Here is a 27476-nt window from a genome sequence, read left to right on the forward strand (position 1 = left end):
CAGAGTTTGTCTGTATCTGTAGCTGCTTGTAATACGGGTTCATTGCTGACATTTTACTTCCCTCCTGCATTTCTTTTCACTGTCAGTTTGCTTCTCCCTCCTCTGCCCTCTCATCCCTTCTTCTCTGACCTTTGCATTTCTTCTCTCAACTGTTGGCTTATTTTTACCTATTTTTGTAAGGGAGACCTTGCTCATTCTTCTGAGGCCGTGGGACGGGTGAACTCAGGGTGGGTGGATTGCTCTGTTGGTTAGCCATCCTTCTGTGTTCCAGGGAGACGCTTGAGCAGGGCCTGGAGTTCTGTCGGCAGAAGCAGCGGGCTGACGGCTCCTGGGAAGGGTAAGTGAGCTCCCGGTTGTGCGCGTGGGATGGGAGGGCTCTGCTCTTCTGTGCTCCTGTGATGCTCAGTCGTGTGCTCCGGGAGTGAGCTGCCAGCAACAGATTTCTGGTGGGCCTTGTTCAGTTTTGAACACTTGGCCTCACCCTGGCGGTGCTTGCTCAGCTCACTGTTAAAGCGGTTTGGCCAAGTGTGTTGGAAGGGCTCGGTGGCCTGGTGCCTGGTTTGTTGTGTCTGTGATTACTCCTTCCTCCGGGTGTGCATCAGTTCTTACACTGCTTTGTGGCGGCAGCAGCTGGAGCCATCTTGTGAGGGCTGGGGGTGGCAGGTGTGTTTTTCTTGGCCTGACAGCCTGGGGGCACTAGTCAGTTGCTTGCTGAAGGCTATGTGGATGGGTTTCTTGCAAATCACCCCAGCTTCCTTGATTCCGTGATGGAGGGTGTTCCCAAAGTCCGGCAGAATTCCTGTTGTTTTACACACCCTTCTGAATGAGACTGCAAGGCTGAGGTCCTCCTCTGTCTCCCCTCCAGCTCCTGGGGAGTTTGCTTCACCTACGGCACCTGGTTTGGGCTGGAAGCTTTCGCCTGCATGGGGCAGACTTACAGCAGCGGGTGAGTATGGGCATTTGTCCCTGCTGGAGTGAGGCTCTTTTCAGCAGGACATTCTGTTGGGGGTGTCTTTTCCTTTGAAATATTTTGTATTTTTCTAAGCTCATGAGCCAACAGCACCCTTTCTAGTAAAGACACTGCTCTGGGAAGTTTCTGGCTTGTGTGTGGAGGGGCACCTTGGGCTTGCGTGGCCCCCACGCCCAGTGGGATACCCTCTGGGCTGGGCTGAGAGAAGGGAGGCGGCTCAGATCTGAGCTGTCTCCAGCCACCTCACCCAGCTCTGTTTTGTGGTGTTTCGGGGTGGTCATACCTGTGCGGCATCTGCAGCCAGAGAGCTTTTCAGTTTATCTTCCCAGCCTACCTAGGAGGCAGGTGTCTCTGTGCCCTTCACTTCACATAGTGGGTGGGACTGGGGTGCAGACTGCCTCCCTCCCCCCCACCATTCTCCTCCCCTTACCCCTGGGGAGGCCTGGCCAGTGGGCCATCGGGCCTGGGACCTCCCTGGAGTGACAGCATCTCCTGTCTTGCTGGTCTCTACAGGGCTGTGTGTGCGGCGGTCTCCCAGGCCTGTGACTTCCTGCTATCCCAGCAGATGGTGGATGGGGGCTGGGGGGAAGACTTTGAGTCCTGCGAGCAGCGGCGTTACATACAGAGTGCCACGTCCCAGATCCACAACACATCCTGGGCCTTGATGGGGCTCATGGCCGTCAGGTGGGGGCTGCGAGACCCATCCCCAAGTAGTGGGGTTGGGAGGAGTGGGGTGTGGGTGGCTGATCTGTGAGCAGGCGTGGGAGGAGGTGAGGCCTGCAGGGCGAGGGCATATGTTTGGCCAAACACGGGGCTTCCTGCAGAGAGGCTTGCCTTTTAGAAGACCACCCAAAGTGACAAGGGAGACAAGAGGCCTGTGTCAACAGCGTAGGGTGAGGCAAGTCCCTGCAGTTGCTGTCTTTGGGCCCTCCTGCCTCCATGTGTGTGTGTAAGCACAGACACATGCACGTGTGTGCACGTGTGCATATGTGCACACAGACATGCGTAGTGTCCCAGCCTGTGCGGTCTTGTTGGTTTTGAGGCCGTTTGGGGAATCTTCCTGAAACTCCCTCAAAATTAGGCCAGGTCAGTGTGAGCAGGAGCAGCAGTCTGTGGGGGGGACCTCAAGGGAAGGGGGCTCAGGGACCAACCCCCAATCTGCCTACCACAGCCAAGCTCAGTCCTGCACCCTCAGTCCTGGGGTGTCATCCCTTTCCACGATGAGTGAAGATTAGCACATGTGGCGTGTGCGGCCCTCAGAGGGTCCTGAGGACCAGTGGGCCGGACAGCCATGAGGTTTCAGCTCATTCTGTCCAAAAGAGCAGCGTCTTGTGGCAGGGCCCTGGGGCAGGTCTGGGGCAGGCGGGGCCATCAGCCAGCCACATGTGTGGGGCTGCCCACCTGGCCTGCTCGCCTCCACATTGGCTGCCTTTTGCATTTTTCTGGGATTCTGGGTAGAAAACGTGCAGTGGTAGCCTGCAGCGTGCTAACTCTCGTGGTGGGTTCTGGTTCCTTGTGTGTGTCAGCGCCAGTTCAGTCACCACGCAGGATTTCCCATCTGCCTCGTGCCAGTAGCGCAAGGGTGCGGGTGCAGGTTGGGCTGTAGCCAGAGGCGCTTCCCCCAGAGAGTGGTGGCAGGTGCACTCAGTGCCTCCTCTTCCCCCCAGGCATCCCTGCATAGAGGCCCTGGAGAAGGGAGTCCGGTGTCTGCTTAGAAAACAGCTCCCCAATGGCGACTGGCCCCAGGTATGCTGAGGAGGTCTGAAGAGCTCGAGGCCCACCACCGACCTCGATTTGCACGAATGTTTTCACAGCCCTACGCTGTCCCTGTGTCCCTGGTGACCTCCTCGCGGGCGGGGTCTCAGCTTTGGGGATTTGAGATTAGTGAACACCACTGATGAGAGCCTGTGGAAGCAGGTCTACAAATGAAGCCCTGGCTCGGAGGCAGGGCTGGTGGTACTGGGGCAGAGGACGCTGGATAGCCTCAGGCTCTGCCTCAGCATGGAGTGCAGGAGCACCTTCACCTGTCTCCTCTGATGTGGGGTCACGAGGTCACACGAGGCTGACCCCCTCCCTTGGATGAGTCCAGGGTTGACAGCTGTGAGGGGCTGGTAACTCAGGCCAGAGGGTTTGCTGCAGGGCGAGGGGTCCAGAGCTAGGGTGGTAGCAGGGGGATGGCCTGCAGAGGTTCCCTCGGAAACCCCCCCACCTCTGGGAGCCTGACAGCTCTCTGGCTAGGGTCTCTGTTCAGGGAGCCCCTTAGCCACCTGCTAGAGCCTTTGTGTTTATTTCTCTGTGTTCTTTCAGGAGAACATCCCTGGCGTCTTCAACAAGTCGTGTGTCATCAACTACACCAGCTACAGGAACATCTTCCCCATCTGGGCCCTTGGCCGCTTCTCCCACCTGTACCCTGAGAGTGCCCTTGCTGGCCGCCCTTGAGGGTGCCTGGCAGGCAGGTGGGTGGTGGGCACCGTCATCTGGGAGGGCGGGGCAGGAAGGGGGCATCATCCCGGTGAGCTGCAGGATCCCCTGCCCAGGGGTCCAGTGCCCCTCACAAACCCCTTCCCCGGGGTGGGACCAGGCCTGGGGCAGGGGTGGGGCCGGTGGCTTTAGGCACTTGATTTTCAGGGTAGGTTTAGTTCTTAGAAGAGCTCGTGGAGCTCAGGTGAGGAAAGGAACAAGATGAGCCATGACCCTGGCACAGTGTGTTCTGCAGCACCTAGCCAGGGTGTGCGGCCTCGCTTTGGGGCTGGGAGGGCTTTCTCCACCAGTACTTCAGTTCTTGGGAGAGGGGAGTGCGGCCTCACCTCTTCCTGCCCGGTGCCGCCCAGGAGCCAGCCCGACTGGGCTTGCTGCTAGGCTGGCTCTTCCTGTTTCTTCTGTCTGTGGGGCTGAGGGACGTGATCTGTTCACCGTGGCGGCCCCGGGCTCGGCAAGGGACAGGGACCAGACTCGCCGAGTGTCTGTGGCTGTGCGGAGGGGAGTCAGATGTGGCTGCTGGCCGTGCCCTACACCCTAGGCTCACCCACGCTGCATTGTGGTCACCAGTTGTGGGCGCCAGTATCCCTCTCTCCCGAGTTTGTAGCCTGCAGTGTCTCGTGCTGACAGGCTCAGGCAGGAGACTAAGTGTGACGAGGGACAAGTGCTCGTGAGTGGTTTAGTGGTTACCACCATGGGGCACCACGTGTGCCAGGCACAGCGGAGAAGTCAGCGCTGCTGGCTGGACGGGCCTGATGCTGTAGGGTGCCCTCTTGGCCGCCGCCAATGCTCGTGTCCTGGTTTGTGCTCTGAGAGGAAGTGAGGGCTGGAATTCCAGGGTGGTGCCTCTTAGGAGCTAAACCTTTCAATTCCCTTCTGGCTCTATGTCTGGTTTGGTGTGCATGGATTTGGGGCCCAGGATGGAAAAACCTGGGCTCTGGATTTGCCTTTGACCTATGAGGACAAGTGGGTCATGTGCTCAGGGCTTCCCTAGGAGTGTGGCTGTGAGGAGTCACCAAGGGCTTTGATGAGAATAAAATCCAGGCCTGGTGTTGCCCCTAGGGCCCTGCTCTGGTTGGCCACCCTAGTGCCTCTCTGCCTGTTCTTCTGTGCCACCTCCTGGATTGGTAGCCGCCCCTGACTGTGCTCCCTTGGCAGACCGTCCTCCCTCAGACAGCCAGATGTCTGAGTGTTCCTCTGCTCCTGCCATTCTCTGCCCAGATCCCTACAGGGCCATTGCTGAGACTTTGTACCATATGGCCTTGACCCTGCAGCTCTCTTGGCCTTGAGTGCCATCCCTGACTCTGCTTGGGGCTTGCCTGCTTTGGGCTTGAGCTGTTCCTTCACTAACTTCTCTTGCCCCAGGGTGGTGCTTCTGCTATGAGCCCTGCAGGGCTGGGTTTTGTGTACACGTAGATGGCCCCGTCGGCTCTACTGGCTGCCACACTGTGTGGCACGTAGTGGGTGTTCAGTGGATACCTGTTGACATCAGCACTTCTCCCCAGACATTTTTAAACTCGGGTTTATTTTGGCTGAAGGAACTGTTGGGATCCCTTTGAAATCATCGGGTTTGCTCTTGCACTTCTTTTCGTGGCCCCTGTTCTCCCCAGCTGGGGTAATAGCAACATAGGTGGTGATTGACCACAGTCTGCTCCTTGAAGTGGCTGCTGCCCCTGGTAGGCTCCCAGCCATGGCCAGATCATAGGGTTAATGAAACCTAAGAAATGAAAATCTACTTTTATACTGCAAATGTTGTCACTTCTGTGGGCAGCTACCTTAATAAATTGACATGTAATTCCCTTAGAAGCATGTCACACTTGTGTTTTGTCTCATCTTGGGAAGAGTCACAGATCTGGGGTTTTCAGAGACTCACTTGGATACCATGTTGGACACTGGGCCACCACCTCATCAGTTTCAGGGGATAAGAGTAACTGCTTAAAGATGAGCAGGTGCATGTTGTTTTGAATGGAAATTATGTGCTTCAGCCTAATTAAAAATCAAGTTCTCAACAAAACAGAACAGAAATAGACAGAATGGACTCATGAATATAGAACAAACTGGTGCTTGCCAGAGGGGAGAGGATGGGGGATGAGTGAAATAAGAGAAGGGGCATAAGAACACAAACTTCCAGTTATAAAATATGTAAGTCAAATGATAGAAAGTACAGCATGAAGCATATAGCTGATGATACGGCAGTCACATTGGGTGGTGACTGCACTTACTTTGGGGGTACTGAGCATGTACACAGTTGAATCAGTGTGGTGCACCTGAAACTAACACAACCTTGCATGTCAGTTGTACTTGAGATTAAAAAAGAATCAGGCTCTCTTTCCTGGGCAAATCATCAAAGATGCTTGAATTCAAATTATTTTTGGTTATTGGGAGCAGATTCTGAGTATTTACTGGGAAGTTTTTGCTGGAGCCATATGAGATTTTCTGCATTCACCAGATGTAAACTTTAAACCTTTCCTTTGAGGAATTCTCTAACTATAGATCCTTAACTCACAGTGGAAATTCAACTCTAAGAAAATACTTTTCCTTACTGAACCTAATCAATATGCTACATATATTTAAATTTTATTTAGGCAATAAAATGTTATAAAAAGTAATGCTATTTACTGTTGCTTCTTTATCCTTTTCTTACCTCAGCAGTTATGCTAATTATAGGTTAATTGGTCAGCTTGATTTATCTTTGTCTCCATCTGCAATATAAATTTTTATTCACGATTCACTTTGTTTAAAAAGGAATTGAGGGTAGAAACAGAGGAAAGTCGATAGGACATGAGGCATGGGTCGGGGTCAGATTGGTTTGTTCTTATGACCTCAGTTTTGGTGCTTAGCTTTCTAGGAGGTGGCTGGAGCTTACACACAACAGCCCCAGTAGTTGGGGAGATGCTGGTCTCACCGGTTGTGGATGGGTCACAGCTAGGGCATCTGCTCGCGGTGGGATCCCACCATAGTCACCCACATAGGTGGCAATGGAAGGAGGCTGAGGATGCTGCTCTGGAGAGCACCGGGCCACTCTGTGGTGTGAACTTCGTGCCTGGCGTTTTCACCTGGGATTTTGGGTGCTGTCTCAAAGACTCCCTGTCATCACTCAGGAGGATATAAGGGTGATATGGATAACTTAAGGTTACCTGTTTTCTTCAGTGAAAATGATTCACCCATTAGTTTCTCCATGATGACTACTGGTGGGTGATTTCCAACCTTCCTCTGGGGACAGTGATGGCCCAGGGAGTGTCTGAAACCCATGCTTGAGACAAGTGGAGAACAGCTAGTTTGCATGGCTTCAGGTGGCCTCAGATACCTTCCCCACAACCAGGCCTTTTGTGGGAATGAGACGCAGTGGGCTGGAGACCCTGTGTCTTTGATGCTCTCTCTGGTTCTTGGGAGGGGGTAGAGAAGTGGGGACTATTCTTGGACCATCCAGGAACAGGTGAGCACTGAAACAGCCCATGGTGGCCAGAATACTTTAAAAAAAAAAAAAAAAAAAAAGAGCCAGTGACCTGTTGGATGATCTTGTGTGGTCCAACATGCATATGATTGGAGTCTCACAGAATGGGGTGGGAGGGAGGCAGAAAAACATCTGAGTAATCATGGCTGAAATTTTTCCAGATATGGAATATATAAACCCATAGATCTGTGATGCTCAGCAGACACAGAACAATCACACAGATGAAACATGCCAAAACCAAAACCTCCTCCAGAGCACATCATGAGTTGATGAAAACCAGTGATGAATAAAGGCTTAAAAGCAATCAAAAACAGACATGTTATATACAGGTGAACAAAGGGAAGGACAGCTGACTTCTCATCAGGTAAAATGCAAACCAGAAGGCAGTGCTGCATGACATCTTTATAAAGTATTAAAAGGGAAAAACTGGTCAGCTTAAAATTCTCTATTCACAGAAAACGAAAGTGAAGGCAAAGTAGACCCTTTCCAGACAAACCAAAACTGAAGGAATACTCCAGCAGCCTTGCCCTACAAGAAACGTTGTTTGGGCCCAAGGATAGTGATAACCAGGTGGAAACTGATCTGCACCAAAGAATGAGGCCCAGAAATGTTACGTGTAGAAGGCTTTTTCCCCTTTGTTAAAAACAAGCATACAAACAAAACCTCTTTAAAATAGAATTAACTTTTCAAGGCAAAAACAAGAATGTGAACACGGACAAGAAATGTGCTGGAGGACAACAGCAGATGCTGCCGAGAGGGCTCCCCTTGTGTGTCAAGTGCTGCGTCCCCAAGTGACAGTATTTACCAGGACACAGATTGTTGTAAGTAAAAGGAACCTATTGTAAACCCAGAGTAAACCACTAAAAAAAAGAAAGGGGGTATAGCTAGAAAACTGATAAAGGGGACAAAATAATCCCAAAGGAGACAGGAAGAAAGAACAGACAGGACGATAGAAAATGTGATAAACCTAACTCTTGTGGACTGGATTGTGTCTCCCAACATTCATTTGGAAGAAAAGGACCTAAATTTGGATATGGGGCCTTTCAGAAGATAATAAGGTTAAATGAAGTCACAAGGTGGCTCTGATCTGATAGGACTGGTGTCCTAAGAAGAGATGAGGGGACACACAAGAACGACCACGTGAGGACAGAACTCTGCCCACACCTGATTCTCAGGTTTTGTGCTTTCAGAACTGTAAGAAAATAAATTTCTGTTGTTAAAGCCACCCAGTCTGCTGTTATGTAGCCCTAGAAAACTGCCGCACCAACCATTTAAGTAATTTAAAAAAAAAATTTTTTTTAATGTTTTTATTTATTTTTGAGACAATGCAAGAGACAGAGTGCAAGCGGCCGAGGGGCAGACAGAGGGAGACACAGAATCTGAAGCGGGCTCCAGGCTCCGAGCTGTCAGCCCAGAGCCCGACGTGGGGCTTGAACTCACAAACTGTGAGATCATGACCTGAGCCGAAGTCAGACGCTTAACCGACTGAGCCACTCAGGCTCCCCAACCATTTAAGTAATTTTACTAATTGAAGGGCCAAGTGCTCTAGTTAAAAGCAGAAACTGTCACATTGAATGAAAAAGCATGACTCGTGTGTTGTCCGTGAGAAATTTTAAATGCAAAAATACAGGATAAAAGGACTAGTTTAGAAAACTATATGAAAAAACAATCATAAGGAAAAGTACTATATTAATATAAGGTAGGTTTCAGGAAAAGGAATGGTACTAGAAGCAAAGAGTCATTTAATAACAGTAATGCGTATGTCCTAATAACAGAGCTTCAGAATATGAAAAGCAAAAATGGGCAGAGGGAGAGGGAATTCGATAAAGTGGGAGATTTCAACATTGTCTCAGCAGGAACAATCTTGAGTAGACAAAATCTTGAGCCAACTTGAAGTGATGGACATTTATGGAACACTTCACCTAACATTCTTTTTCAAGAGCTTATGAACCATCATTCACTAATACCACATGCGGGGTGAGGAAATTTGAAAGGATTGAAGCCATACAGTGTATTCTCCAACTGTAATGGAATGAAATTAAAAATCAGTGACAAAAAGAATACTTGGCAGGGGAGCTACCATTGCACTCCGAATGTGCTGACCCCTGCGATTTCCCCAAATGTAGGAAACTTGACTGCATAATTTGTGATGGGGGAAAAAAGAAAATCCCAAATATCTGGAAATTAAGCAATATACTTCTAAATAACCAATGATCAATAAATGAAAGTACAAGGGAAATAAAATATTTCAAGCTAAGTGAAAAAAATGACATCAAAATTTGTGGGATGTATCTAAAGCAGTGGTCATAGAAATGGTTACAGGCTGAAATATTAACACTATATAAGGTTTCAAATCTGTGATTTAAATGTCCACCTTAAGAATTTTAAAACCAGGGGCACCTGGGTGGCTCAGTCGGTTAAGCGTCCGACTTTGGCTCAGGTCATGATCTCACAGTTCATGGGTTTGAGCCCTGCGTCAGACTCTGCCTTGACAGCTCAGAGCCTGGAGCATGCTTCAAGATTCTGTGTTTCCCTCTCTCTCTTCCCCTCCCCTGCTCATGCTCTCTCTCTCCCTCTCTCTCTCTCTCTCTCTCTGCCCCTCCCTGACTCACACTCTGTCTCTCTCTCTCTCTCTCTCAAAAATAAACATTAAAAAAATTTAAAAAAAATCTTAAAACCAGAGTAAGTAGAAGGAAGGAAATACCAGATAAAAGAGCACAAGTCAAATGCTGTAGGAAACATAACAGAGGAGATCAGTGAAGTTGATGCTCGGAGAAACTTAACAAGCCTCTGGTCTGATCCAGAAAGAAAGGACACCTACAGCAGGCATTAAAAAGGTGCATTGCCACAGGTCCCGCGGACACCAGGCAGTGTCCAGCCTGGTTACCCCCAGGCCTACTGACCTGGCGTGGTCAGCTCCAGCTCACCGTGCTGCTGCCTCTCTGCATCCCACTGCTCGCGCTGCCTGGCTTGCTGATCCTCCTGTCCTGCTGCACACACCTGCTGGCACTGCTGGCTCCACGTTCACATTAGGTTTTCTGCTGTGGCCATGCGGTCTGTCCTCAGAGGCATGAGACCACAGAGTACAATAAGGGAATGTCGTGGGGTGCTCAGTGCCAGTGTTCCACAGCGCAGGCACGGAAAAATCCCCTGAAAGACACAGTTATTATATAGGTGTTCCTGAGAAGAAGTGGGAAATTTAAATCACCCTGTATCTATTTTAGAAATTAATTTGAAATTTAAAACTTTCCTAGAAGAAAGCTCTAGTCTCAGATGGCTTCCTGGTGAATTTTGTCAATCATTTAAGACAGAAATAACAATCTAACACAAATACCCAGACATTAGAGGAGGAGAGAACATTTTGCGACTCTTTGAGAGGGTGTGACCTTGATAGAAAACCAGACCAAGACATTACTGGAAAAGGAAATACAGATCAATTTCCCCACACAAATACAGAAAATATTTAACAGACTACTAGCAAGTTGAACCCAGTGATAAAAGAACGATGCATCATGATCAGAAAATTGGCAGAGGGTGATGGTCCTGTGGCTGGAGGGGATATGATTTCCATAGGGTTTTCTAGGGGTCATAAGAAATGGCATTTTAAATGCCATGGTGTAAGGGGGGATGCTTTCATGTCCCAGGGCCTTGCTCTTAGGGGTTTCGAGGGGAGACATCCATCCTCCTTCCTGGGAGCTCCTGCACACCCTTGCTTAGTGGGCACTACCCATGTCCCCGCTGTCCTTGTCTGATGTGAGAGGCTGTGGGTCCAGACACTGGGCCTGTTTCAGGTTGCATGAGGTACGTTTGGGACTTAGAAATCCTCTTCCCCAGGGGTGCCTGGGTTAAGCATCCGGCTTTGGCTCATGATCTCATGGTTTGTGAGTTTGAGCCCTGCATCACACTCTGTGCTGACAGTTCAGAGCCTGGAGCCTGCTTTGGATTCTGCGTCTCCCTCTCTCTCTCTCTGCCCTTCTGCTACTCACGCTCTCTTTCTCTCAAAAATAAATAAGCATTTAAAAAAATTAAAGAAGAAAAAAAATCTTTTCCACAAAACCCGACTCAAGGCTTTCTCTCCTTGAAGGAACCTTATGCTAACTTGGCAGTCTGGGGAAAATAATGGCTTTGTTCTACCTGTACCCTGAGTGCCCTTGATGTGGCATGGGGAACCCTGGGTGTTGGGGCTGAAGGATGGAGGATATGCTGGTTCCTTGTTTGGACTCTATCCCTTCCCAAGAGGATCAGGACATGACTGACCTCTCTGGTGCCTCAACGGCTGCCAAGAAGCACGACCAAGAACTCCAGAGCCAGGAAACAGTGCTGAGTGCATTTATTGCCCTCAGTAGTTAATTGGAAGAGCGGGTGTTGGGGTGGCTTTGTGGTGGTGCCACTACCCGAGGACCGAAATCTGCACCCTGGCAGGACTCCACAAGCACAGGTCTGTGTGTGATTGGTCCGGACAGCCCTTGTGCCCGGTCGGGGGGAGTCTTCAGTTAGGTCCAGTAACAGTCAGTGTTCCGGTGGCTCAGGGCTCACAGTCCAGCCCTTCTTACGAGGGAAGTGTGGTCAGCAGGCTGCCTCCAACTGCCAGCCCCTTCAGATCAGAGCCCTCCTGGAGTCCACGGGGCTTGTGGGCTGTTGGGGGCACCCAAGCTCCCCTCCCTCTGCCCCACTGCCCCTTTTTCTTAAAGTGTGTGTCCCGGGTGCGCACCCTAATACGCGTCTGCACACCAGACACCGGCCTCGGTTCTGGGGGATCCCGCTTACCCCCCAGAATGGGGAGCCACTCATGGGCAGAGACACCATGAGTCAGGCGGAGTAAAGGCAGAATCCCCCTGAGGTCTGCACATGCCACACGGTGTGGATGGCCCGATGCTCCCCTCAGCCCAGTGCTCTGGCTGTTGCTAGAAGGTGCCGGAACATTCCTCTCTTGAGCTGGCTGCCCTCCCCTCGAGACCCGTCCTCATTCCTCCTGTCCGTTCCCTGTGTTCTCGGCACTCACTCTTGGTGGGAGGTGTTGCTCTGTGGGCACCGGCCCAGGGGAGGTCTGTGGGTGCGGCGGGTGGGACGGGCGACGGCCGGGGTGGCACTGGCTCTTTAAGGGCGACATCACAAGGCTGCGGAAGGCCAGGCAGTGGTGGAACTCCAGGGCTGTTTCTGGAGCGTCTACGGCACCGGATTTCCACCTCCATGGGGCCGCAGGCCCATACGTGAGCACCTAAAGACGTGGCCATGGCCGAGGGGAGTGAGCTGATGAACAGGCTCATGAGTGAGAATGCAGACCTGAAGAAGCAGGTGCGCCTCATGAAGGAGAACCAGATGCTGAAGCGTCTGCTCAGCGAGAGCTGCCAGGAGCGCTTGGGCCTTGGGAGCCGGGACCTGCTCTTCCCCAAGGCACCCGCCTACCCCGAGGACAGCTCCCCCGGGAGCGCAGGTGAGGCTACAGGCAGGACAGCAGGGCCCAGCTGGCTGCTGGGGTCCAGGAGCCGTGGTGAGGCCGCTGTGCCCCGGCAGGGGCCTGGTTCGGTGATGCCGGTGGTCTCGGGCCCCTTCCCATCCCTCAGGTCTGAGTAAACCAAGACCCAGTTCCCCATTCTCCTGTGTGTCCTCAGGTAAGGCCCTCTGGGCCACGAAGCCTCATCTAGAAAATGGGGTGGGGGTTAGCCCCCCACCTCACTAGCTGCTACTCACCAGCCCCCTGCACAGAGCTCATGGATGCAAAGCTCCTTGGGCAAACATGTCCTTGGGGTCCTTCAGCCTCAAGGAGGACCTTGAAGAGGGAGCTTGGACAAGCAGAGGGTGGGGGTGGAGGATGGCAGAAAGAGGACAATGACGCCCCAAGGGGCAGCTGGAGAAAACCCTATCCCCACCAGTTCTGAATTCCCACCAGAGGCCAAGGCACATACTTGTCACCAGAAACTTGCTGAAGAGGGACTGACCTCCCAGGACTTGTCACCTGTGTGACATCCCACAGAGGGTCAGTGCTGCCTTCTTGGGCCACCAGGGATGCATTGTGCAGTGGCTGCAAAAGGCACTTGTCACCAAGCCTCATAGCTGCTGTGATTACTGCCAAGAATCAAACCCAGTGTGACTTCATTGTCCTTTGTCCTGAGAACTGGGTCAGGCTGGGGCCACCTCTGAGGGCTCAGAGCCACCCCTGTGTCAGTACTGGCAGGAATGCTGGGGCCCTCCCTCTCTCACCTTCGGACTCACAAGGGTCGGGCTGCTCCTGGAGAGACCCTGGTCAGGGCCTAGGTCAGGGCAGAGTCTCTGGGACCACAACCAGCACCCCTGCCTGTGGGTCACCCCTAGCAATCCCAGACTTTTGCCAGACACCAGTCTTAGCAGGAGCTCCAGTCCCCTGGGCCAGCCCAACACCACCAAGCCTTCCACACGGAGGCCTGGAGCCCTTGCTGCAGGGCGTGGGCCAACGTCAGCATGGCTGACCATCCTCAGGGAGGGGCCACCCCCATGCCCGGGGCTCTGGGACGCTGCCTTCGGCCTGGCTACAACCCTCAGCCTTCTTTGGGGACTGGAGTTTGGAACGACTCTTAACACAGCAGCAGACATTTGTGAAGAGAAGGGAACTGCCACCAGCAATGGCTCATGTTTCCCATGGGCCCTTAACGTCTGCCTTCAACGCAGGGTGTGCTTTAAAAACCTGTTTTCTTCATTCAACAACAGGAGCTCCTGGCAAACTTATAAATACCCCAGGAGGATGTAACATACAAGGCCAAGCTCGTGCTCCTGGCCCTGCTCCCAAAGGAAGCCACTGTCAACATTTTCTTGGGTTTCTGTCTGAAATTTGTGGTGGATATTCATGTGCACATCAGGGGGTCTTCTGGGTTCCCTTAAACACAGTTGAACTGTTCTATACTTTGCCCCCTCCATCCACCTTACTTTTGTCACCTGGAGGTCCTCTTTTCTAGATCCAGGGCCTGCACTCCAGCGCTGGAGCGACTCTCGGGGTGGAGGGCAGGGGTTCCCCACAATAGCAGCCCGGCGCCAGGCCGGGCGGTGCCCTCCAGCCCCCTGCCACCTGCCATTGGGGTAACGGCCGGGAAATCCTTGGGTCAAAGGCCCTGTGCTGTTGAAATAGATGCTGCTGTGTCCTCTGCACCCTTCCAGTGCCCTCCTGACCCACAGGACCACGCACAGTGGCTAGGCTCGCACACCAGCCTCTTCCTCAGCTGCCTGTGTGCCCTGTGTGCTACGCTTGTTAGTTTGGTCTGTTTTCTGAGTCTACAACCGCACTGTGTGCAAATGATTTAAATGAGATCGACAGTGTGTGTACTTGTTAATTTTGCCTTGTCTTTGCCCTTGGTATTCCCAGAACCCTGGCTCTGGTGGCAGTTGGGCCTGGGGGTGGAGGGGCATGCAGGCTAGGTGCTGGGAGGACCCTTCTAGTCCTTCTTTTTAAAGAACAAGAAAAATTGAGAAACAGCTTGTTTTGTTCAGTTTCCATGACCTTGTTTGGCCTTGGTAGGGTGCCCTCAGCTCCTGCCCTTGGCCTGCTCCATCGGGAGGCCCGGGCTCCTGTTGTCTGTCCTGGTGTTCGCTAGGATGGGTCTTTGCTCAGGATCTGGGGACTCTGTTCCTACCTGGATCTGGGCTTTGGTCTTCTTTCTGTGGGATTTCTGTTTGGGGATTTGATACCAGACTTGTGACCAGTTATAATCTCAATCAAGAAGCATCTTTTAATTTTTTTCAGTGTTCCAACCTTATTTATGTAATATAGGGATTAAGAATCATTTGGAGCCTGAAAGAATTTACCACTAGGCCCCCAGGCCTGCAGCCCTCAGAGCATAATTGTTTTATAACTTCTAGATTTTTCTTCTTTGCTTACTGGTCCATTTAGTTTTTCTACTTCTTACTGAGTCATTTAAAAATAATTTCCCGGGGTGCCTGGGTGGCTTGGTTGGTTAAGCGTCCGACTTCGGCTCAGGTAATGATCTCACGGTCCATGAGTTCGAGTCCCGCGTTGGGCTCTGTGCTGACAGCTCAGAGCCTGGAGCCTGTTTCAAATTCTGTGTCTCCCTCTCTCTCTGCTCCTCCCCTGTTCATGCTCTGTCTCTCTCTGTCTCAAAAATAAATAAAAACGTCAAAAAAAAATTAAAAAAAAAATAAAAATAATTTCCCGCAAGAGTTCTCCTGTTACTGAAATCTTAGTGACGATGCAGTTGTGTATAATGGTTGCTTGTAACTCAGACCTCTTCCTGGTCTTTCTTATGTTGCTTTTCTCATTTCCAATTTTATTTCTTCATGTTTTCTGTTTCCCTAAGGTAGTTTTCCACAGTTTCGTGGTCTTGTAGACTTTCACAGAACTGTCTGTGGTGTATTTCGCGGTCGTGTTCATTGTTTTCTTAAGAGCTCCTCTTCATATCTTGATTTGAATGTTTAATTTCGAGATGATTTTTATTTATTTATTTATTTATTTATTTATTTATTTTTTAATTTTTTAACGTTTATTTATTTTTGAGGCAGAGAGAGACAGAGCATGAACGGGGGAGGGTCAGAGAGAGAGAGGGAGACACAGAATCTGAAACAGGCTCCAGGCTCTGAGCTGTCAGCACAGAGCCCGACGCGGGGCTCGAACTCACGGACCGTGAGATCATGACCTGAGCCGAAGTCGGAGGCTTAACCGACTGAGCCACCCAGGCGCCCCGAGATGATTTTTAAAAAGTAATTGAAGCATTTAAATTACTAATTTCAGTCCAAATACAGTTTTAAACGTACTGATGTCTTAATATATAATGTTCTGATTTTCATTATTTCTCAATAATCATTGTTTTTTATTATTATTTCTTCCTCGATGTGATCGTTACTTGGGAGAATGCTTTTACTTCTGAGGAAATGCAATTTTCTCCTGGCCACATGGGCAACAGGAGGCAAGACACATCCTAATGGATGTCTTTTTTTGAACATTTTTTTCTGAGAAATCATTGCTGGAGATAGATCGGTTGGTTCCTGAGGAGGCACCTTTTAGGGTATAATTTTTCATGATAGCTCTTAAAACACACTATTTCTCAAGTATATATTTGCCTTATTGCCAGGAGAACAAGATTATAACATGAGGGTAAGAAAGGATTTTATAAATCAAAAAGAATCGATAAGTTAAAGTTGACTACATTATAATTTAAAACTTCTGCATGAGAGTCAGTATAAAAGAGATTCAGACCTAAGCAAGGCGCCCACGGGAAGACACAACACTTTTCATCAACAAGGAATTAGTATGCAGGAGACAAAAAAAGCTGCTACAAATAATTTTAAAGACTACCCCTCCCCCAAAAAAAAACAAGCAGAGAAAAGGCAAAGAAAATTCACAGAAAGGAAACCTGAGGGGCCGATGAGCACATGAAATGATGTTCACTATCACTGGGGATTAGGGAAAAGCCATGTGTTGTTTTCTGCCCGGGGACCACCGATGTAGAATACAGAGGAGGTTAAACAGCACACACCTGAGCCCAGTGTAGACAGTATAAACAGCACACACCTTGCCCACTGTGAGCAAGGAGGCACATTAAGGAATGCTGATTATAGCTTTGCTTTTTCAAGGAAAACAGGAATCGTCCCCATGCTTATCAACAGGGCAGTGGATATGAAAATTGCTGTGTGTGTGTGTGTGTGTGTGTGTGTGTGTGTGTGTGCACGCGCTCGTGCACGCTCACATGCGTGCATGCATGCATGCCCATGTGTGCCAAGAAATGCTTAAATGTATCAGGTAAGCTACCCAATGATTCAATATGGATGAATTCCCAAAAAAAGATAATGCTGCAGCAAAAAGGTATTTTGCAGGATAAAACCTGTATAGGATGATACCATTTATGTACATTTAAAAGCATAAGCAAATCCCTCTGTATTGTGTGTGGGTTCCCAGGTGGGTGGGAAGCGCACGGGGGCACGTGTGCTTGCCATGCCCATAAACTTGAGGCTGGTGGTTTCCTCAGGTGGGCTGGGCACCCACAGTGTCATATTCTCTAGAGGGAGGAGGAGGGCTCTGAAACACGGGGTGGGGTGTCACAGATTGAGGCTGGGTATGTGGATGTTCTTCTGTATTCTCTCCCTCCTTAGGGATGTCTCAGGAACACAGCCTGACCTGCCCTCCCTCCCCGTCCCAGGTGCAGACTTTGGAAGGTTCAGTGGCGTCCCTGATGCACCCTCCCAGCTGCAGACGTCCTCCCTGGAGGACCTGCTGTGCTCACATGCCCCCATCTCCAGTGAGGATGACGCCTCCCCTGGCTGTGCCACCTCCTCCCACGTGCCCTTCAAGGCTTTCCTCAGCCCCCCAGAGCTGCGTGCACCCCGAGGCACTGACAGGAAGCTGTCCCCGCTCCTGAACCCCTTGCAGGACCCGCTGGCAGACAAGACCCTGCTGGAGCCCAGGGAGATGGTCCGGCCCAAGAAAGTGTGCTTCTCAGAGAGCAGCCTGCCGTCTGGGGACAGGACGAGAAGGAGCTACTACCTTAACGGTATGGCCCAGGCAGGGGCGGGCACCAGGGTGCAGTAGTCTGGGTGACCAGCTGGGCACAGCTTCTCCATTTTCCTGCAGAGGGAGGAGAGTGTGGCTGGGAGGCCAGGGTCTGGGGCTGCTTCTGTGGACATTTTTTGCCTATTAAAAAAAATGGACTTGCTTATCTTATGATCGAGTTGTCAGAGTTCTACATATATTCTGGATACAAATCCTTTTCTGGGTGTATGTCTTGCAAATGTTGTCTCCCACTCTCTGGCCTTTCCAGTTGCATAAGTGTTCTTTAAAGAGCAAAACTGTTTAATTTGATAAAGTCCAGTTTATTGATTTTTTTGTTTTGTTTTATACAGTTCATGTTTTTTGTGTCCTATTTAAGAAATCTTTGTCAAACTCATGGTCACAAAGATTGTTTCCTATGTGTTCTTCTAGAATTTTTATGGCTTTAGGTTTTACAACCTAAAGCCAATAGGTTTCAATTTCAAGTCAATTTTTGTGCATGGTATGAGATTTGCATTTGTTGGCTTCTTCCAACACCAGTGTTTAGAAAAATTATTTTTTCTTCATTGAATTGCCTTGACCCTTTTGTCAAAAATCAACTGTTCATATATGTATAAGTTTATCTCTGGACACCTTCCCCCCGTCATGCTGTGTTATTTGTGTTGATTCCAGTACATATGGTCTTGATTACTGTAGCTTTAAATTTTTTTTTTTAACGTTTATTTATTTTTGAGACAGAGAGAGACAGAGCATGAATGGGGGAGGGTCAGAGAGAGGGAGACACAGAATCTGAAACAGGCTTCAGGCTCTGAGCTGTCAGCACAGAGCCCGACGTGGGGCTTGAACTCATGGACCGCGAGATCATGACCTGAGCCGAAGTCGGCCGCTTAACCAACTGAGCCACCCAGGTGCCCCGATTACTGTAGCTTTAAAGTAAGATCGTCATTCATATAATGTCTTGTTCTCCATTTTCAAAGTTGCCCTGGCTATTGTAGGTCCTTTGCATTTCCACATGAGTTTTAGAATCAACTTGTCCAACTTTGCAAAAAAGCTTGCAAGGAGTTTGATTGGGATTGCTCTGGATCTACAGATTGATTAGGTCAGTTTTCAGGGAAATTAACAATTTATTAATAATAACAATATTGAACCTTTGGGTCTGTAAATGCTGTGTGTCTCTCCATTTATGTAGTTCTTTAAACATTTCTTTCAACAGTGTTTATAGTCTTCTATGTATAGATCTTGCACATTTTGATAAATTAATTCTTAGTATTTTCACATTTTTGATACTATAGGAAATAGTATTGCCTTTATCATTATCAATTTCTGAGTGCTCATTTCTAGTATATAGTAACACAGTTGATTTTTGTGTATTTACTCCTGTGATCCTTAATTTTATTTGTCGACTTGACTGGGCCATGAAAAGAACTACCCAGATAATTGGTCAAACATTCTGGGTGTTTCTGTGAGAGTGTTTCTGGATGAGTTGAACATTTAATAGACTGAGTAAGCACATTGCCCTCTCAGTGTAGGTGGGCTTCATCCCATCACTTCAAGGCCTGAATAGGACAAAAAGGTTGATCCTACCCCAAGGAAGAGAAAATTCCTCCTGCCTGGTTGCCTTTGGACCTGAAACATGCTTTGAACTGAAACATGTTCTTGAGTTTCAAGCCTGCAGTGCTCTGGACTGAAACCACACCATTGGTTCTCTTGGTTCTCAGACCTTTAAAGGCAGGCTATAACAACATTTTCAGTCTCCCTGGATCTCTAGCTTGCTAACTCACCTTGCAGATCTTGAGACTTGTTAGTCTCCATAATCATGTGGGCCAATTTCCTACACACACACACACACACACACACACACACACACACACCCTGTTGGTTCTGTTTCTATTTCTCTAGAGAACCCTGAAAAATAAAAATGTTGTATCTTGCAACCTTACTGAACTCACTTATTTTTTTAAATGTTTTTATTTATTATTTTTGAGGCAGAGTGTCAGGGAGCAGGGAGAAGAGGGAGGCAGACAGAGAATCTGTGCTGTCAGTGCAGAGCCCAATACTGGGCATGAATCATGAAATGTGAGATCATGACCTGAGTTGAAGTCAGAGGCTTAATCTATTGAGCCATCCAGGCGCCCCCTGAACTCATTTGTTCTAGTAGATTTCTTTAAGTTTATTTATTTTGAGAGAGACAGAGCTTACAAATTTGGGAGGGGCAGAGAGAGAGAAAGAGAGAGAGAGAGAGAGAGAGAGAGAGAGAGAGAGAGAGAGAGAGAGAGAGAGAGAGAAAATCCCAAGCAGGCTCCACACTGCCAGTGCAGAGCTTGATGCGGAGCCTGAACTCACAAGCCAGCAGATCATGACCTGTGCCAAAGTTGGACGCTAACTGACTGAGTCACCCAGGCACCACTGTTCTAGTAGCTTTTTGTAGATTCCTTAGGATATATGATTGTGTCATTAGCAAATAAAGACAAATTTATTTTTTCATTTCTAGTTTGTATTCCTTTTGTTTTTCTTATCTTATTGCATTGGCAAGAAATGGTGACAGTGGACTTTTTCTTTTTTATCTTTTCCTAATTTAGGAAGCATTCAGTCTGTTATTGTTAAGTATGATGTTAGCTCAGGTCTTTGTAGATGACTTTTATCAGGTTGAGGAAGTTCCCTTTAATTCCTAGTTTTTTTTTTATAATGAATGGATATTGGATTTTGTGAAATGCTTTTTCTGCATCTACTGAGATGAGCATTTGGTTTTTATTTGTAGTCTGTTTCAGCTAATATGGTTAATTACATTGATTGATTTTTGAATTGTAAACCAACCTCGCATTCCTGAGATAAACCTTACTTGGTCGTGACGTATTATACTTTTTTGTATTGTTGGATTTAATTTCCTAAATTTTGTTGAGAATTTTTGCTATCTATGATATTGGTCTATAGTTTTCTTTTCATGTCATTTTCTGGTTTTGGTACCAGGTTAATGTTGACTTCAGTGAATGAGGTGGAAAGTACTCCATTCTCTTTAATTATGTAGAGGAGTTTATGTAGAATTGGTATCATTTATTCCTTAGATGTTTGGTAAAAGTCACCACTGAATCCACCCAAGTCTTTAATTTTCTTTGTAGGAATATTTCCCCTGCCACAAGTTCAGTTTCCTTGTTGATATACAGCTATTCAAATGATCTATTTCTTCTTAGGGAGCTTTGGCAATTCACTCACGATAGTGAGCTTTTGTGTTTTTTAAGGAATTAGTCCATTTCATCTAAGCTGTCAAATTTATTAGCATAAAATTGTTTCTAGTATTCCATTATTATCCTTTTAACATCTGTAGGATCTGCGGTGAGACCATCTCTAATTTCTGATAGTGGTAATTTTTGTCCTCTTTCTCTTTTCCCCTAATATGTCTGGCTACAGGTTTATCAATATTGTTGACTTTTTTCTGTGAAGAATAGATTTTGGCTGAATCTTGGAAGGCCAAGGTTGGACTAGAAATGATTGCTAGAACATCTCAGGTATATATCACTTCTTCCATCCAATTTATGCTTTAAAGACAGAACAGGATGGTAAGAGAGACTGATTCCTGATTAGAGAAGTGTATGAATATAGAAGGGGAAATTTGCACTCTGAGCTTCATGGCCCTCATCTGCCCTGACAAACTGCTGTGCAGTCAATCTGGTTTTCAGCTCGAACTCTTGGGTACTTATGCAGCCTCGCAAAGTGATTAGGGAAGGAGAACACTAAAGACTACAGTGTACTGCGGCAATAAAGTAAAGAAGGCCTGAATAAGTGGAAAAACATCTCATGTTCGGGGACCAGAAGGCTTTACATCATTACGATGGCAGCACTCCCCAAGTTGACCTGCAGATTCAACGTGATTCCCATCACAATCCCAGCTGGCTTCCCTGCATAAATTGACAAACTCCTCCTGAAATTCAGGTGGAAATATAAGGGACCCAGAACAGGCAACACAATCTTGAGAAAGGAGAGCAAAATTGGAGGACTTACACTTCGCAATTCCAAAACTTACTGTAAAGCTACGGGAATCCAGGCAGTGTGGTGGTCAGAAGACAGATGTACAGAGATCAGCAAAGTAGAATTGAGGTTCCAGAAATAAGCCCAGGCATTTACAGGTTTAATGTGCAACATGGACACCACGGCTTGTGTCAGCAGAGAGAGACTTGTCTTTGCAACAAATGATGTTGGGACAAGTGGACAAACATGTACAAGAATGAGCTGGACCTCACACCACATGTGAAAATTAACTCAAAATGTATCAAAGACCTAAAAAAATCTAAAAGAGCTAAAGCCATATAACACTTAGAAGGAAACACAGAGAAAAATCTCATGACCTCGGATTTGGCAATAGATTTTCAGATGTGACACCAAAAGCATTAGCAACAAAAGGAAAAGTATATGTATTGGGTTGTATCAAAAGTAAAAATTTTTGTATTTATTGATTTTTTATTTTAGAAAGAGAGAAAGTCCATGAACAGGGGAGAGGGGCAGAGGGAGAATCTTTTTTTTTTTTTTTTTTTTTTTTTAATGTTTATTTATTTTTGAGAGAGGTAGTGAACGAGCAGGGGAGGAGCAGAGGGAGAGGGAGGGGGACAGAGGATCTGAAGCAGTCTCTGAGCTGTTAGCACAGAGCCCGACACGGGGCTCAAACTCATGAACCATGAGATCATGACCTAAGCTGAATTTGAATGCTCAACCAACTGAGCCACCCAGGCGCCCCAAAACTTTTGTATTTCAGAGGAACACATTTCAAGAAAGTGAACTGAGCCTACAGAGTGGGAGAAAATATTTGTCAATCAGATGATAAGGGGCTAGTATCCAGGATATATAAGAACTCTCTACAACTCCACAGTAAAAAGACAATCTAATTAAAAATGGGCAAAACACAATGAATATTTCCCCAAAGAAGACGTATAGATGACAAATAAGCACATGAAAAGGTGCTCCAAATCCTCAGTCATCAGCCAAATACTGATGAGACCACAATGAGAAACCACTTCACGTCTACTAGGACGGCTATAAAAAAATGAGGGACCGGCACAAGTGTTGGAGAGGATGTGGAGACAATCGGAACCCATGTACATTGTCGCTGTGGAAAGCAGTTTGGCATTTCATCAAAAATTACACATAGAATTACCAATGATTCCATTCCTGGGTATATGTATCTAAAAGAACTGAAAACATTTGTCCACACAAAATTAAAAAAAATTTTTTTTGATGTTTTTATTTATTTTTGAGACAGAGACAAAGCACCAACTGGGGAGGGGCAGAGAGAGAGGGAGACAGGAACTGAAGTGGGCTCTGCCTGACAGCAGAGAGCCCAATGTGGGGCTCGAACTCACAAGTGATGAGATAGATCATGACCTGAGCTGAAGTCAGACACTTGGCTGACTGAGCGCCCCCACACAAAAATTTTTATATGAATGTCGATAGCAACGTTGTCCATGAGAGCGCAAAGGCCTCTCAACGGACGAAGGGATAAACAGAATGTGGTCCATCCACGCAACGGGATTGGTTCTGCCCCAGATAGGAATGCTGTGCTGACACCTGCTGGAGTGTGGAGGCACCTCAGAAACAGCCGAGAGGAAGCCAGCCCAGCCCGAGGATCACCTGCTGCGTGGCTACACTTGCATGAAATGTCCAGAATAGATACATCCATAAGGACAGGAAGTAGTTTGGTAGCTGCGGGGCTGCGGGGAGAGCCCTGTGTGACTGACAGTGGGTACAGGGTATCGCTTTGGTGATGAAAATATTTTGGAATTTGATTGCGGTGATGGCTGTACAACTGTGAATATAGAAAAGCATCTGAACTGCGTACTTTGAGAGACTCAGTTTTATAGGATGTGAATTGTATCTGAATAAAAAACATTTTTAAATGATTGGGGAAGCATTGTGCCCCATATGCCTCAGTTCCTTTGTCTGTAAGTGGGGTCTGAGGCCCCTTTGGGATCATGGTGAGGATGAATGAAGTCCCAGAGGGACCAGGAAACGCTCCTGGGGAAAGAAAGCGGATGCCGCCCCCCAGGATGCCTCGGAGGGCTCCGAATCCCCATCAGGTGGTGCTCCTGGGAGGGGGCGTCTTGCCAGGAACCTCCCTCACCCGCTCACCTCCCGAGGTCCAGAGCTGTGTGGGGAGCCACTGCCCCTCTTGCCGCTCCAGCTGCTCGAGTGACACCAGATCACTTCCTGACACCCTCTGTGGCTCCGTTTCCCCGGCATTCCACCCCAGCATTTCTCCTGCGCCCTTGGAGCCCTGCACCGTCTCCGTTCATATCCGACTTTCCCCATCCGGTGATCCTTTGGCTCCAGGGCCCCACAGCTCCGAGGCCTTCCTCGCGGGGTCTGCTGGGGGACATGTGGCTCTGGGCCATCTGCATCCACACACTTGTGGCCCCTCCTTCTCCCCACCCCCGCCTGCAGAGCCACATGGACTGTGCCCCGTGCGCCTCGGTCATGGACTCCCCGCTCAGTGCCTGCAGGTGCGGCTGAGGGAGTGGAAGCACTGTCCCCTACCCCCTCGGCCTGTCCTCTCGGGCTGTCCAGCCTGTCCTGGAAGGAGCTGATAAGCCCGTGCTGACTGGCGGTTATGTGCTGGGAGGGGCTACCGTGTTCCTGCGGTGGGAGTGACCTGGCAGCTTTCTGGGACTAGCGGTTATGTGGACACAGTCACAGGAGGGGGCCAACTGTACGGGTCACAGGTGTGGCTGGTCCTGGGGCTCCGCAGCGCTCACGGCTCAGGTGGCCACACGGGAGGCTCCCCTGGGCTGGTGTGGGGTGTCCTGAGTGTTGGAGCCTGCTGGGTGGGCCTCGTGGGCTGCACCCGGTCAATGCCCTGGAGGGTCTGCATCGCGGTCAGGTTTGGAAAAGCCACAGGGGCTCTAGGAAAGGCTCTACAGATGGCTCTGTTATTAAGTGTCTCTCATAGGGATGAAAGAGCAGAGTGTGGAAGCGGCCCGGGCCTGGGGGCCCCGGTCAGGTGGAGGGTCCCCAGCGCAGAGGCTCTGCCTGACTCTGACGCAGGCCCCCTCACTTTGGGTCTCTTCATGTCAGATTCATCCAACGGTAGTGACTGGCAGGGTGTTTTTCGGAGAGCACAGGGTTTTGAAGGCGTGGCCGCCTGTCTGCTGCTCAATGAACAGAGGCTGCTGTAGGAGGGCAGATTTGGAAGCAGGTGTTGGGGGGAGGGTGGCTGCTGGGCCTGGAAACATCAGGAAGACAGTTAGACAGGACCTCCTGCCCACCCAGCAATCCTCTCCACAAACTTAGGGAAGAGTTTTATTATCAAGTAAACATTAAACCAGCCTGTGATGCAGAGGCTGCCAAGACAGCCAGGCGGACCGGACCCGTTACATGGGGCACACGTGTGTTGTCGAGTCACATGAGTTACACACGTGTCGTCGAGTCACATGGATCACACGTGTTGTCGAGTTACATAGGTCACGCGTGTTGCCGAGTCACATGGATCACGCGTGTTGTCGAGTCACACGGGGCACACACGTGTTGTAGAGTCACGAGTTACACACGTGTTGTCGAGTCACATGGATCACACATGTCGAGTCACATGGGTCACGCCTGTTGTCGAGTCACATGGATCACATGTGTTGTCGAGTCACATGAGTCAGTGTGTTGCCGAGTCACATGGACCACGTGTGTTGAGTCACGTGGGCACACGTGTTGTTGAGTCACACGGGCACACATGTGTTGAATCACATGGGTCACACACGTGTTGAATCACATGGGTCACACACGTGTTGTCGAGTCACATGGATCACACATGTCGAGTCACATAGGTCACGCCTGTTGTCGAGTCACATGGATCACATGTGTTGTCGAGTCACATGAGTTACACGTGTTGTCGAGTCACATGGGTCACGCATGTTGTCGAGTCACATGGATCACATGTGTTGTCGAGTCACATGGGTCAGTGTGTTGCCGAGTCACATGGACCACGTGTGTTGAGTCACATGGGCACACGTGTTGTTGAGTCACACGGGGCACACACGTGTTGAATCACATGGGTCACACACGTGTTGTTGAGTCAACCTGCACCCCGCCCTCAGGAGATGAGGGGACATGCCTACCTAGCCTCTCCCGACGCACCTGGTCAGAGGGCTGGGCCTTCTGGTAGGGCTTACTCTTGACCCAGGTGCCTGGCCAGAATCCCCTGGGGGAGGGGCAATACAAATAGTCCTGGGCTGTAAAACAAGCTCTTAAAGACATTTCTGTCCATCTCAAAGGGACAGAGAGAGGACTCAGGATCACAGCTTTCTCAGGTTGCTCTAAGAGGGAAAAGAGAATAGGTCTCTCTCCTTTTCGGTGACACAAAAGTCAAGGTTTTCTTTTCCATTTGTATTTGCCCTCACAGTGGAGGGCAGGGGAAGCAGCAGTGGGGAGGAGCAGGCCATGCGCCTTCATCATGCTTGGGCCCCTTTGGGAAGCCCCGCCCAGGCCCCAGTGGCTTCACCCCAAACTTACAGCAGCTGCGTTTAGGTTGGTCCTTTTCTCAGAGTAGATCCTGGGGCACGGGCAGGAGGAAGGCGGGTGGCCCCTGACCGTCCGTGTCCTGGAGCCCCCAGCCTGGCTCACTGCCCCCGCTGCTCACAGAGATCCAGGGCTTCTCCAGCGCTGAGAAGGACGGGCGCATCGTCGGGGAGATCGCCTTCCAGCTGGACCGGCGCATCCTGGCCTATGTCTTCCCGGGAGTGACCAGGCTGTATGGCTTCACCGTGTCCAACATCCCTGAGAAGATCAAGCAGGTGTGCCTCTCCGCCCCAGGGTCCCCTCCCTGTCCCGGAGTCCCCTCCCTGCTGTGAGGACCCCTCCCTGCCCTGGGGCCCCCGTCGCCCCCACCCACGCCCACGCTGTGCCCCCCCCACCCCCCCCCAGACGTCCATCAAGTCCCTGGACGGGTCGGTGGACGAGAAGAAGCTTCGTGAGCTGACACACCGCTACCTGATGCTGACCGCGCGCCTGGAGAGGCTGGGTTACAACCGTGAGGTGCACCCGGTGTTCAGCGAGTTCCTCATCAACACCTACGGCATCCTGAAGCAGCGGCCCGACCTGCGCGCCGACCCGCTGCACAGCAGCCCGGCCGCGCTGCGCAAGCTGGTCATCGACGTGGTGCCCCCCAAGTTCCTGGGCGACGCGCTGCTGCTGCTCACCTGCCTGTGTGAGCTCTCCAAGGAGGACCGCAAGCCGCTCTTCGCCTGGTGAGCCCGCCCGCACCCGCCGTGCCTTGCCTGCAATAAACATGTTTGTTCCCAACCCGGGGGCCACGTGCCTCCTGCGTGTCCCCTCCGGCCCGGGGCAGGGGCCCAGTCTGCCGACAGGGCGCCCGGGGCCACAGGCGCCTCTCACCAACCGGGCCGCGCCCCGGGCACCCGGCCCGCCCGCCGCCCACCCCTGCGCGGCACTGTGGCACTTTATTAAAATCATCTGTTTTCCTGTGTACCTTTACCTTTGGCTCTTTGAAGGCGTGGAGGGCGTAGCAGGAGGTGCCTGCTGGTATTTGTGGAAAGAAGCCAGGACCGAGCCTGCAGGGCAGGGGGCTGTGGCTCTGGCCGGGCTCCCAGACCCTCCGGCCCTCAGGGCCTTCCCCATGACCCCATTACCATCCTCTGAGGTCTGTCTCCTCCCGTGAAAGGGCCAGTGGCTGGTTTCCCCAAACGGAGAGGCTGAGGCAAGGATCCGGATGCTGGGGGGACAGCAATAGAATCTGCAGAGCTCTGTGAAAAATGAAAACACAGGTCTCTTGTTCAAAAGTAGGAATTTCAAGAAGGTGACAGCAGCGTGTTGGATAGAGAATAAGGCCCATGCAGCTGTGAGGATTCCTGGGAGGCTATTTATTTGGGATGATTTGATGTACCCCACCCCCTGACCCCTGCTGGAGCCATCAGTTCCCTGTCTCTCCTGGGGTCTTGAGGACAGGTGACCTTCTGGGCCCACGTGAGGACCAGGGCCTGGTGCTGGCACCTTCCTGGCCTTGGCTGTGAGTAGAGGGTCTCTGGTCACTTCTCTGCTGGCGGTGTGAGGACCGTCCCTCGGTCCTCACAGCCTCCGGTGTCCCAGGTGTCCAGCACCTTAGGGCACAGCTTGGGCAACTG

General features: G+C 49.9%; 3 protein-coding genes and 1 pseudogene across 19 annotated transcripts in view; 3 read left to right on the top strand and 1 right to left on the bottom strand.

Moving 5' to 3' along the window:
* Positions 1 to 8144, top strand: part of LSS (lanosterol synthase) — a 34566-nt gene extending 26422 nt beyond the window's left edge. For 3 of the 5 annotated variants that reach the window (XM_042954770.1, XM_042954773.1, XM_042954774.1), the window contains 5 exons: positions 272 to 337; positions 866 to 946; positions 1484 to 1654; positions 2638 to 2716; positions 3278 to 6057. In XM_042954770.1, the coding sequence (XP_042810704.1) occupies positions 272 to 337; positions 866 to 946; positions 1484 to 1654; positions 2638 to 2716; positions 3278 to 3409 (529 nt within the window). In that variant the 3' untranslated portion in view covers positions 3410 to 6057. The other 2 variants (XM_042954771.1, XM_042954772.1) reach the window with 2 other exon arrangements.
* LOC122229549 (RNA-binding protein 26-like) lies at positions 4955 to 12915 on the bottom strand. Of its 13 annotated transcripts, none has more exons than XR_006207042.1 (5): positions 12842 to 12915; positions 11905 to 12120; positions 9830 to 10052; positions 6093 to 6150; positions 4955 to 5165 (listed from the first exon to the last, which is right to left on the bottom strand). XR_006207042.1 is itself a non-coding variant. In XM_042954778.1 (4 exons), the coding sequence occupies exons 1-4, from the start codon at positions 12613 to 12615 to the stop codon at positions 5156 to 5158; spliced, it is 471 nt and encodes a 156-aa protein (XP_042810712.1). In that variant the 5' UTR covers positions 12616 to 12801; the 3' UTR covers positions 4955 to 5155. The 13 variants fall into 13 exon arrangements, 2 of the variants coding, with proteins under 2 accessions (XP_042810712.1, XP_042810710.1); XR_006207049.1 differs by having other exon boundaries at positions 4955 to 5180; XR_006207039.1 differs by having other exon boundaries at positions 9806 to 10052.
* LOC122199073 lies at positions 8959 to 9075 on the top strand (annotated as a pseudogene).
* On the top strand, positions 12043 to 26823 carry SPATC1L (spermatogenesis and centriole associated 1 like). The gene is made up of 4 exons (XM_042954775.1): positions 12043 to 12336; positions 17021 to 17371; positions 25978 to 26129; positions 26260 to 26823. The coding sequence occupies exons 1-4, from the start codon at positions 12135 to 12137 to the stop codon at positions 26584 to 26586; spliced, it is 1032 nt and encodes a 343-aa protein (XP_042810709.1). The 5' UTR covers positions 12043 to 12134; the 3' UTR covers positions 26587 to 26823.
* Positions 26824 to 27476: the final 653 nt, after the last annotated feature.

Source organism: Panthera leo, chromosome C2 (genome assembly GCF_018350215.1).
Source record: "Panthera leo isolate Ple1 chromosome C2, P.leo_Ple1_pat1.1, whole genome shotgun sequence".
NCBI lineage: Eukaryota > Metazoa > Chordata > Mammalia > Carnivora > Felidae > Panthera > Panthera leo.

Bases quoted from the DNA above. Each gene is read 5' to 3' on its own strand.
- SPATC1L (XM_042954775.1), top strand. From the start codon at position 12,135: ATGGCCGAGGGGAGTGAGCTGATGAACAGGCTCATGAGTGAGAATGCA. The intron at 12,337-17,020 runs GTGAGGCTACAG...TCCCCGTCCCAG, and splicing joins CAGCTCCCCCGGGAGCGCAG to GTGCAGACTTTGGAAGGTTC. The intron at 26,130-26,259 runs GTGTGCCTCTCC...ACCCCCCCCCAG, and splicing joins TCCCTGAGAAGATCAAGCAG to ACGTCCATCAAGTCCCTGGA.
- LOC122229549 (XM_042954776.1), bottom strand. From the start codon at position 12,615: ATGAGCTCTGTGCAGGGGGCTG. The intron at 12,121-12,593 runs GTGAGTAGCAGC...CCACGTCTTTAG, and splicing joins GAGCTCTGTGCAGGGGGCTG to GTGCTCACGTATGGGCCTGC. The intron at 8,925-9,829 runs GTGAGCTGGAGC...ATTCCATTACAG, and splicing joins TGCAGAGAGGCAGCAGCACG to TTGGAGAATACACTGTATGG.